Source organism: Myxocyprinus asiaticus, chromosome 23 (assembly GCF_019703515.2).
Source record: "Myxocyprinus asiaticus isolate MX2 ecotype Aquarium Trade chromosome 23, UBuf_Myxa_2, whole genome shotgun sequence".
Taxonomy (NCBI): Eukaryota; Metazoa; Chordata; class Actinopteri; order Cypriniformes; family Catostomidae; genus Myxocyprinus; species Myxocyprinus asiaticus.
The window spans coordinates 3,876,479-3,888,973 of record NC_059366.1 but is presented as its reverse complement, the minus strand read 5'-3'; the positions used below and the strand labels follow the sequence as shown (position 1 = coordinate 3,888,973).

General features: G+C 39.5%; 1 protein-coding gene across 1 annotated transcript in view; it reads left to right on the top strand.

Moving 5' to 3' along the window:
- The window catches only part of LOC127413627 (elongation of very long chain fatty acids protein 5-like), a 36,238-nt gene extending 34,171 nt beyond the window's left edge, over positions 1-2,067 (top strand). Inside the window, exons 7-8 of the mRNA XM_051650908.1 lie at positions 1,094-1,228; positions 1,334-2,067. Coding sequence (XP_051506868.1) covers positions 1,094-1,228; positions 1,334-1,453 — 255 coding nt within the window. The 3' untranslated portion in view covers positions 1,454-2,067. The remainder of the gene's footprint in view (positions 1-1,093; positions 1,229-1,333) is intronic.
- The last annotated feature ends 10,428 nt before the right edge of the window (positions 2,068-12,495 follow it).

Sequence of the window (12,495 nt, the reverse complement as noted above, 5' to 3'; positions counted from 1 at the left end):
GGGGAATAGTGGCCACGACTGGGTTAGCCTGTCTCTATCTTTTGGGTAGTCGACTTGTCACCAAAGGGCCGTTCGACACTTATAACTATGTTGGGGGAGGTTACGTGTCGGCCTGGTGCGCTGGCTATGAGGCACACAGTTGTCTGCCCGTTACACACCGCCAGTTCTCGTAACACAGTTCACCCAGTTGTGGCGTTTTGTATAGGGACTCCTAGTGTCACTACATCGACACAACGTCGAGTGAGTGACAGATAGGGAACGTCCTGGTTACTTGCGTAACCTCCGTTCCCTGATGGAGGGAACGAGACGTTGTGTCCCTCCTGCCACAGTGCTGAACTACCCGCTGAAATGGCCGGACCTTGTCTCGGCTCCTTAGCATAAAACCTGAATGAGTGGTTGCATACCAGCTCCTTTTATACCCGTATGTCTGGGGGAGTGGCATGCAAATACCACTCGCCAATTTTCATTGGCCTTTTATCAAAGACCAGAGGTATCTCGGGCTCCCAAGAGTGACCCCTAGTGTCACTACATCGACACAACGTCTCGTTCCCTCCATCAGGGAATGGAGGTTAACCAAGTAACCAGGACGTTTTCTTTTTTTTTACAAAAATATGTTTCTATTTAGTTTTGTTTTACAGTCTGAACATCTTTTTTTTTTTTACATTTTAACATCATGATCTGAGAGTAGCATCATTAGGTGCATACCAAACCATCAATAATCATTAGCATAAGTATTTGAGAATTTTAATTCAGGAACAATCCATTTTTATTTTGTTTTAAACAATTTAATGTTGATTGATGGCTAGATTACTTCTTGTAAGCAATTTGTAAGTCCAAGGCTGATCCAGCTTTTTTCCACATTAGGTCAATAGTGATTACTATCACTACCACCACTCACAAAATAAAAATCCACACCATCACACATTATACGACTTGAAGGTTGATCAAGACCATGATCCAATTCCGAACATTATCCCAGGACATGTGATCATTGTTTTACCAGTTTGAAGATTTCAAATGCCCCTAATTGAAGAATCACCCACTTGCTATATTAGATCAGTAGCAGGACACTGATGGCTCTTTCCTCTTGCAGGTCCAGTTTGTTCTAACTATGTTCCAAACATCTTGTGCTGTGTTTTCGCCATGTGGTTTTCCAATGGGCTGGCTGTATTTCCAGATCAGTTATATGATCACTCTTATCTTACTCTTCACAAATTTCTACATAAAGGTAAACTGGTTCTAATTAGTAGTGTTCAAAATATCATCCTGCTTGTGTTGTGAAACAGTACAGCTTAAAGAATTGCTCCAAATGTTCTCGTTCTTTGCTCCACAGACCTATAAAGGACACGGCGACTCTCGAAAAACTGATTATTCTAATGGATCAATAAATGGCCACTCTAATGGGGTGACATCCAACGAGAAGGTGAAATACAGGAAACCCCGCACAGATTGAGAGCAGCATGTCCACCTTCAGTCCTGTTGTCCGTATCTGTGTAACACTGCGATCAAAGTGATGTAGGTTTCCATAGCATCATAGATATATGTATATCCACTCACCAAGCTAAGGCCATTTAGTCTTTAAAAGATTCATATTGAATTACAAAAACAAGGGCACTAGGCAACAATTAGGGTTCAATTAAGCACATTTCTCAGGCGTCTATAGAGTATTGTTTTAATTAGTTATAAAGAGGATAACCTTATTAATGTACTAATCTGCACTGGTCTTATCTAAACTTTTTGTTTGTTGACGTAAAGGAGAACGTATCAGAGGAACTTAACAAATATACAGGAGTATGCCACACTTATAGAGCAGTATTATACACATCAGTAAAGAATACAGCATTTCTTAAGACTGAGCATAGACAGTTGATCTTAGAATCATTAGAAGATAATGAGAAATATATAACAATTTATTTTTATACATAACCATTTTTGCTTAACCCTTTGGATACTGTTAGTTAAAGGCTGACACCTTTACTGATCGGGGTTAAATTCGACCTCGAACTGTAATCATATATTTAATGGATTTTTTTTTAAAGGAAATTTCAATAAATTCATTATATTAAACTCTTGCATTTCATATGGAGTTTGATGGTATTTAGACTTAATTAGATTTTTTTTTTTTTTACATTTAATTTTATATATATATATATATATATATATTAATAAATTAATAAAATAAACACATTTTATATTAATTTCTTTATTACTTTATTAATCTGACAAATTTAGAAAACATGAGATTGTTTGAGGCTTTTGGAGCATTTGCTAACCTCTGGCGAAAATAAATAAATAAATACATGATATGAAATAACACTAAAAGCCAGTAGATGGCCTCAGTGATCCATTGATTTAGATGGTCCTAGTCTCTGTAACCCAATGTTGAAACAAACTTAGTTTCGAGATGTATTTCACAAGTTATGAATTTGGATATGTACTTGGACATCAAAGTCTATTATTTGTACAATTTTTGCTTTGAAAAAAAAAAACTTGTTTTGAAGTATCAGTTCTTGCAATAATGCTACATTATGCTTACAGTCAAACCTTTGGTATTATGAACAGAAGACATAAAGCATTTTGTTACCTATTTTATTTCAGACATTAAGCATCAAAATTCAATAACTCAATAGAGTAAATGAATAAAATGTCAATAAAACAAACATCAATAAACAGATATGAACAGCAATGAACAATGATAATACAATTTGGGTACAAACAAAAGACTTTGCAATGGCAAACGTGAATTTTTTTTTGCAAACATAAAAATTCAAATCAGTGACAAAAAACAGCAGTAATATGGGGTTAGACTCTGGCTTTGATCTCTGTGTGTGTGTGTGTGTGGGGGGGGGGGGGGGGGGGGGTTGGGTGGTTTACGAGGACATTTTGTTTAGTTACAAACTGGTAATTACAAGGGTATTATGCTATAAATGTGGTTTATGAGGACATTTCTAGTGTTCCTAGAATTCAAATCGCTTAAAAAAAAAAACATACTAAACTATGTTTTTTTGAAAATGTAAAAATGCAGAAAGTTGTTTGTGGGGGTTTGGTTTAGGGGTAGGGTTAGGGGATGAATTTATAGTTTGTACAGTATAAAAATCATTATGTCTGTGGAGAGTCCTCATAATGATAGCCGCACCAATGCGTGTGTGTGTGTGTGTGTGTGTGTGTGTGTGTGTGTGTGTGTGCGTGTGCATGCTGCATTGTGGCTGATTTTGTTTTTTGCAAAATTAAAAAAAAATTCACAGCATTGTTCACCGATCAGCCACAACATTAAAACCACCTGCCTAATATTGTGTAGGTCCCCCTTGTGCCACCAAAACAGCGCCAACCCGCATCTCAGAATACCATTCTTACCACAATTGTACAGAGCGGTTATCTGAGTTACCGTAGATTTTGTGAGTTCGAAACTGTCTGGCCATTTTCTGTTGACCTCTCTCATCAACAAGGTGTTTCTGTCCACAGAACTGCTGCTCACTGGATGTTTTTTGTTTTTGGCACTGTTCGGAGCAAATTCTCGTGACTGTTGTGTGTGAAAATCCCAGGAGATCAGCAGTTACAGAAATACTCAAACCACCCCATCTGGCACCAACAAACATCCATGTGATTTTCTAATCAGCCAATTGTGTGGCAGCAGTGCAGTGCATAAAATCATGCAGATACGTGTCAGGAGCTCCAGTTAATGTTCACATCAACCATCAGAATGGGGGAACATGTGATTTGAGTGATTTGGACCATGGCATGATTGTCGGTGCCAGATGGGCTGGTTTGAGTATTTCTGTAACTGCTGATCTCCTGGGATTTTCATGCACAACAGTCTCTAGAATTTACTCAAAATGGTGCCAAAAACAGAAAACATCCAGTGAGTGGCAGTTCTGTGGACGGAAATGCCTTGTTGATGAGAGAGGTCAACAGAGACTGGTTTGAACTGACAAAGTCTACGGTATGCTATTCTGAGATGTGGGTTGGTGCTGTTTTGGCAGCACGAGGGGGACCAACACAATAATAGGCAGGTGGTTTTAATGTTGTGGCTGATCGGTGTAGTCTCATAAATTCATTTGTGAGTGTGTGTGTGTGTGTGTGCGCGCGGGCGTGTTGTGCTAGAGTCTCACCCCATCATTTCTGTGTGGGTGTTCCACATTGTGGCTGACTGATTTGATAAATTAAAAAAAAATTCTGTGTTATAGTCTCACCCATGCATATCCTGTGGGGGTAAAAAAAATATTTTTTTTCCTGCAACCATTTATACTCATCAAATCAAGTCCAGTTTTTTTGTTTATGTTCAGATGATGAGTGAAGGAAAAGTCACCAAGCCTTGTACTGCTCCGATGAAGGAAACCATTGCTAATTTAAAAAGTCAAAAGGCTAAAAAATTACCCGAACAGTAATGGAGGGTTAAATACATTGAGGCTAAAAAAACATGGAAGCTGATTAAAAAAATCTATTTAAGCCGCTTTTATTGACTGTTAATTGCTTCGAAGATCTATGTAGTGAATGTACATTTAACAAAAGTAGTTATTTTCTACACATTTTGTTTGTTTTCACAATGCTAACACAATAGCATCATTGATTTTGTTCAATTTAATTTTTTATATTTTCTTCAAGTCAGTATATGTTATAGTGGTGTACTATATCAGTGAATATCACAAAAATATGTCTAGGTCATATTTCACACCAAAATCAAAAGAACAAAATAATAATAATTTACAGTTTGCATAAATAAAATGAAGACTGTTATAGGACTATTAATATTTTTTTGCATTGTAACAATATTTTCATAATAACTAAGCATAATCTCTCCCCAAATCTTTATTATCATCGTGCATCTAGACCATGTTTTTGTAATACTCATTGTCCTCGATGGTGATTCTGATTACTGTAATACAGTAATTTCTACTTGGTTTAATCTTAAATCAGCATAATTTTACAGAATTGCAACAAGTACTACCATGATGTGTGAATATTTTACAAATATATTCACACTGTGAAAGGAAATTGGTACTTTAATTCACCAAAGTGGCATTCAACTGATCACAAAGTATATTCAGGACATTACTGATGTAAAAAACAGCACCATCACTATTTGAAAAAAGTCATTTTTGATAAAATCTAGACAGACCCCATTTCCAGCAACCATCACTCCAACACCTTATCCTTGAGTAATCATGCTGAATTGCTAATTTGTTACTAGAAAATCACTTGCCATTATATCAAACATATTTGGTTCGTTAAATGAAGCTTAACATTGTTTTTGAGTTTGTTTTTGAGTTGCCACAGTATGCAATAGACTGGCATGTCTTAAAGTAAATATTAGGTCAAAAATGGCAAAAAAGAAACAGCTTTCTCTAGAAACTCATCAGTCAATCATTGTTTTGAGGAATGAAGGCTATACAATGCTTGAAATTGCCAAAAAACTGAAGATTTCATACAAAGGTGTACACTACAGTCAACTGGCTCTAACAAGGACAGAAAGAGATGTGGAAGGCCAGATGTACAACTAAACAAGAGGATAAGTACATCAGAGTCTCTAGTTTGAGAAATAGATGCCTCACATGTCCTCAGCTGACAGCTTCATTGAATTCTACCCGCTCAACACCAGTTTCATCTACAACAGTAAAGAGAAGACTCAGGGGTGCAGGCCTTATGGGAAGAATTGCAAAGAAAAAGCCACTTTTGAAATAGAAAAACAAAAAGAAAAGGTTAGAGTGGGCAAAGAAACAGACATTGGACAACAGATAATTGGAAAAGAGTGTTATGGATCTTAACACCATTGAGCTTTTGTGGGATCAGCTAGACTGTAAGGTGTGTGAGAAGTGTCCGACAAGACAGCCACATCTATTGCAAGTGCTACAGGAAGCGTGGGGTGAAATGTCACCTGAGTATCTGGACAAACTGACAGCTAGAATGCCAAGAATCTGCAAAGCTGTCATTGCTGCACATGGAGGATTTTTTTGATGAGAACTCTTTGAAGTAGTTTAAGAAGTTCTGAATATTTTTTTCAAATTGTAATAGTAATTTTTCATGTTATTAATGTCCGGACAATACATTGCGATCAGTTGAATGCCACTTTGGTGAATAAAAGTACCAATTTCTTTCCATAAGAGCAAAATCTGTACATTATTCCAAACTTTTAGCTGCCAGTGTGTGTGTGCATATATATATATATAATTATTATTATTTTTTTATTATTATTATTATTATTATTATTATTATTATTTTTACATTACCGTAATTAGAACTATATATTTTTCCATCACAGTAATGAGAATTTGGAAGAAAATGTGCATTGTCATGAAAATAATGACATATAGCAAAGTCTTAATGGTCCTAAAATATGCATGATTTTGTTTAGCTAAATGTAATTTCTAATTTTTTTTCTTTTGATTTTGGGGGTGAGATTCACCCATATAGCCATGTGCATGCACTGGAGAATGCATAAAAAAGACAATAATCAGATCGCAATTATTTGTTATATATGAAACTGGTGTAAGCACAAACTGTAATGGAAATATTTTGTGCATCCTTTGCAATATATAACATTAGCATTTGGATTAAACCTCCACTACAGCATCTTCATCTCCACCACCATTTCCACCCTGTAAAGGTCAGAGTGTTGGGCTATTGTCTGATGAATTCTTTTTAATGAGCTAGTGTCAAATGAACATCTGATTGCAACAAATATAAAGTTATGCTGTAAACAGAACTCCACTGTTGAAGTGAATTTTCTTACGTAACAACATACATGAGATCAATACGAGTGAATACAGCAGCTGTTGTGTTTATTTCATGGTGTCAGAATGAATCAGAATTCATTGCAATGAATCAGCACTTCAGTATGTCAACTTTTAACCTCTCCCAGACACTGAAACAGCAAATAAATGCTAATGCTGTAATGACAAAGCACTTTTATGAACTATTTGTCACTTTCCCTTTTTACTTTTTTAAAGGCACTGTACTGTAAGTGCTGCCTGAGAAATTGTGAAATGAGGAAGCAATATATTTTGGTGTTTCAGCGGTCAAACATACTCAACTCTCTGAGATTGCATTAGTTTTGCCCTTGTGTTCAATACATTTCCTTAATTGAACCTGCTGTTTTAAGGCAATTTAAGTTTGTTTGCAAGAACATTTTCTAGAATTTTAATTTAGCCATCAATAATCTAACCCAGTTATAAGATCAGTTCTGTTCTGAGCCACAGAGAATAAGCAATACTAAATGCAAGTAATACAATAAAATGTATTTAATAATGCTTTGACACACTGAGCAGAATGAAGCCACTGTTAGGAATGCACTCACACCAATGTTCAAGTGAACCCATCCCTGTCCACGTGGAGCCAGACGATTAGGATGATCCATGTAGAAGGTGGAAATTAAGGATGGATCCAGGATTTTGTCTTGAGCCACCCAAGACCTTTCCTCTGGTCCGTAACCTTCCCAGTCGACAAGGTTGGGAGTGTTGGGAGGCCAAAATGTCCCGAACTGCATATGCAGGACCATCCTCCAGGAGCAGCGGTGGTGGGGGAATCACCCACCACATCAGGCTCTGCAGAAGATAATGGAGGGTGGTAAGGTTTTAATGAAGACACTTGGAAGGTAGGTGAAATTCTATAGTTAGGGGGTAATTGGAGATGGTAGGTGACTGGATTTCTCTGTTCAATGAGAAAACACGAGTGAGCAGGCAAACCACATTTCTTTTATTTCTTATGGGATTCATATTCAACTGTAGGTTTTAACAGAATGGCACAATCATAAAACAAAACATGGCATCAAAGAAAAAAATGAAATGACCCCTGTTCAAAAGTCTGCATACCCTTAGTCCTTAATACAGTGTATTGCCCCCTTTAGCATCAATGACAGCGTGCAGTCTTTTGTAATAGTTGTCTATGAGGCCCAAAATTCTTGCAGGTGGTATAGCTGCCCATTCGTCTTGACAAAATGCCTCCAGGTCATGCAAAGTCTTTGGTCGTCTTGCATGAATCGCACGTATGAGATCTCCCCAGAGTGCCTCGATGGTATTAAGGTCAGGAAACTGTGTTGGCCACTCCAGAACCTTCACCTTTTTCTGCTGTAACCACTGGAGGATCAACTTGGCCTTGTGATTATGATGGTCGGTTATTACCTGGAATGGGTGGCGTGAACCTTCCAGTCAGTGGTACTACTCCTCCAGCGCCATCTTGATGGCAAGGAGCTCCTGGTTGCCAATGTCGTAATTTATCTCAGCTGGAGACATCTTACAGGAGAAGAACACACAGGGATGTAGCTTGGCTGGTTTACCATGTATCTGGGATAACACTGCCCCGATAAATGTGGTGTTACGATGTTTGAGTAGAGGGGCAGATGTGAAGGCTTGTTTGAGGGGTTGAAAGGCGTCTACGGCTTCGGGCTCCAAGGAAGTTTCTTGGGTTTATTATGGAGGAAAGATGTTAGTGGTGAGGCGAGAGAGCTGAAGTTCTCCCAAGAATTGTACAGAAGAGGTGAAAAGAGTATTTTTCTGCTTTGAGGAACAGGTGGTGCTTTCCGAGCCATTGGAGGACTAGTTTTAAATGTTCATGAATCCCTGGAAGACTGCAGGTGAGTTGGACAGTCCATAGGGCATCACCCTATATTCATAATGTCCTGTAAGGGTCACGAAAGCAGTCTTCCATTCATCAACCTTACGAATCCTGATAAGGTTCTAGGCACTGCGCAAATCTAGCTTAGTGAATATTGTAGCCCCCCTCAACATCTCAAGGGCAGCAGGGACCAGGGGAAGAGGGTAATGGAATTTGTTGGTTATGCCGTTGAGGGCACGATAGTCGATGCAGGGTCTTAGTCCTCCATCCTTCTTAGCAATAAAGAAGCTAGAGACTGCGGGTGAAGTGGAAGGGTGAATATATCCTTGTTTAAGAGCCTCATTGATGTATTCTTCTACGGCACGATGTTCGGGCAGTGAAAGAGGATAAATGCGACCAAGAGGCAGAGGAGCGCCAGGGAGTAGGTCAATAGTACAGTCCCATTGGTAGTGGGGAGGTAACTGTGTGGCCTTCTGGGGGATGAAGACATCTAAGAAGTCCTTGTTCACCGGCGGAATGGAGATAGAAGGATTGATGTTAGGGCTTTCTACAGATGTGGTATTCAATAAAGCTGGCAGTGGTGGAGATGTGATACCAGGAAGAGAGTGACAACTACGAGTTTGACGATGAAGACAAGGAGGAGAGTGAGGATGAGGTAAGGCCAGGCATCCATGGAAACATTATTCACCCCAAGTTAGGATCTCCCCAGACACCCAGGACAACGTTGGAGAGTGTTGCACCAGCTAGGGTCTGCTAAGGACAATTTCTGACATGGAACCCTCAAGAACGAGAGTATGACAGACACCTACTTGTAGGAGAATGGGTTTGGTCCGATGAGTAATGGTACCTTTTCCCAGTGGTTGGCCCACTACCGAGAGGATGGGGAGTGCCGTGGAGCACTTGGGATGTTGAGTTGTTTACAGAGTGATCTGGAGATGAAGTTACCCACTGATTCCAAATCGATGAGGGCCTCTACGGTGAGGAAGAGTGAGTTGGCAGTAATATTCACTGAAGTCCTCAATGGAGAATGAATGGTGGGTTTACAATTGACTGAACTCACAGCACATGAGGAGGACTAATGGAGCAGTTAGGGAGAAGATGGTCATCAGCTCCACAGTACATGCAGAGCCTATTCTGAATACGATGTTGACGTTCTGTTGTACTGAGACGCGAGGAGTCTATTTGCATGGGTTCATCAAAAGAAGCGGCAGAATAAGAGGGGGATGAATGTGGTTCCACCTTGGGCAGGACTTCAGTACCGCAGGACTGCAGCTGATGTGCGACTCTGATGGAAAGTTGTTTGAATCTTTACAGACCCACGGTGTCATCGTAAACCGTTAGTTGAAGTTTGACTGTAGTGTTGAGTCCTTGGCGATAGGTGGTGAGAATAGCTGTCTCAATCCATCCACTGGCTGCTGCGAGGGTGCAAAAGGAAATGGCATAATCAGAAATAGATCTTTCCCCTGCCTAATGCGATGAAGCTGTTCTCCTGCATCAGAAACTCCTGCAGGGTGAGAGAAGACCTCTTTGAAGTGGGAGAGGAAGGCAGTAATGGATTGAGTAACTGGTCCATTCTGATTCCAAATAGTTGTGGCCCACTGAAGTGCTCTGCCAGACAGGAGTGAAATAATGAAGGTGATCTTGGAACGATCTGTGGTGAATCTGTGTAGCGGCATCTCCATGTAGAGAGAACACTGAAGTAAGAAACCACTGCAATCCTCCGCCGAGCCGGAGTATGTCTCTGGAGTAACGAGATGGCCAGAGTGATGGCTGAGGAGCTTAGAGGAAGTCGTTGCAGCGGGCGAAGTACTCACTGGTATGGGGGCTGAGGTAAGAATCTCTTGCAAGATATCCCGAGGTTGATTCACAGTGGCATCAGAAGTGGAAATGGCCGAGGTGATGAGAGATCTGCGAAGTTGTCGTCCAAGCTCTTCTAGAGTGTTGCCGGTTTCGCGGAGATCGACTCCTGCTGGATTTATGTTGCGGTCAAGTCTTCTGTTAGGAATGCACTCACACCAATGTACAGGTGAACCCAGATGCGGGAGGATTTAATGAGCAGATGGATGAATACAGCAGACAGGAATATCAGCAGTACAACGGAGAATGACAATATGATGTTCCAACAGGTAAGTAGCTAAGTACATATGCTGTATATAATGAACAGGCGAGTACCGTATGATGAAGAGAGAAACACTGCATGGGAGCAGAGCGGTCATGAATAGTCCAAGGTAAGTATATATAATGTTAGTAATGAGCTGTTTATTGATTGCAGGTGAGACTGATTAGAACTCTGGTGATCAGGAGCAGAGAATGGTAGGAGGTGTAGAGACCGGTGAGGGCGTGACAGCCACATCCACTAATGTCTCAAGTGTTTATTTGCACTGAAAATTATGTTAGCCTCTGTTATGTAACATCTACATTTTCCTATTTAGCCTATGTCATATTAATAATTTAGCACATTGTTTACCCTATGTAGTTCGTGGTAATATTAATGAATTTAAATGTTTTATTGAAAAATATTGTAATCTTTGTATGAAAAACAATATTGGTAGGCTCTTGGGTTGGGTTGCAACTTGATTTACAATGTTGAGGACCACTGCACTAGCCTGTTTCTCTCTAAGTGTCCAGTTTAGTTTTAAATAACAATTGTAATAAATGATGTAATGCAGATAGCTCTCTTTAAAGGAATAGTTCACCCAAAAATGAAAATTTGCTGATAATTTTCTCACCCTCAGGCCATCCAAGATATATCTGAGTTTCTTTCTTCATCAAAACAGAATTTAAGACTCAGAATCAGATATATATATATAATCTGATTACTTTTAGATTACTTGTTGCATGTTTTGCTAAATCTAACCATTAATTTTAAATGTACTAAGTACCATTTAACACTATTTTCATTAAACACAAGTACACATCAAATAAAACAAGAACTTGCTATTAGTCAGTCACTGAGTAAAACAAAAAGGTATTTGAAAAGGCAAAACTAACACTATTTTACCCAAAAATATATATATATTTTTAGAAAATTGTTTAGAGATAGTAATTATTAGGATTAGGACTATTTGTTTCTGGCTTTGAAATGAATAATGATTGAAAGTCTCTAGATAAGTGGTAGAGATGTACTGTAACAAGCAAACAAATCCAAAACATGAGGCAGAAGGCAAAACTGAATAAACAGGCCAGAGTCAAAAACCATGAAGCAAGATATAAGTATAACATTCAGAATTGCAGACTAGAGGTTGGCAAGACTTTGCAAAGATGCAAGCGCTCCAAGCTCTATTTATATGGCTGAAACAGGAAGTAATGTTTCCTCAGTATTCAGGTGAGGGTTCACTCTGGTGGGCAGGAGGGAGAACTGCAGGCTCAGATGTTACAGAACCCCGTATTAAAGGAACGCCTCTAGGCATTATTCTACATCTAGGTAGACCTCTGGGCCTTGGAGCAGGAAGAGAAGGGTGTGTTCTATGAAAGTCCTGGATGAGGGATGGACCGAGTATATCCTCAGCTGGTATCCAGGACATCTCCTCTGGGCCATAACCCTCCCATTCCATGAAATAGAACAGCCGATGATGAGAGATCAAGATGTAATTTACCAGATATGCCGGGCTCCCGTCAGTCTCCAATGGTGGCGGAGGATCTTGGGGATTTTGCTAGGGTGATCTGGAGGGTTGAGCCAGTTTAAAAAGGGATACATGGAATGAAGGCGTAATCCGGAAAGTAGATGTTAACTGCACATGACAGGTAACTGGATTTATTTGTTGAAGGATCTTAAAGGGACCAACGTACCTTGGACTTAATTTTCTACATGGATGTCGTAGATGCAGGTCCCTGGTGGATAACCATACCATCTGGCCTGGCTGGTATGATGGCTGGGCCTGCAGCATCCCAATTCTCCTAACTCCTCCTTATCCAGTCCTCCACTGCCGGAACTTCAGAAGGTTTCCC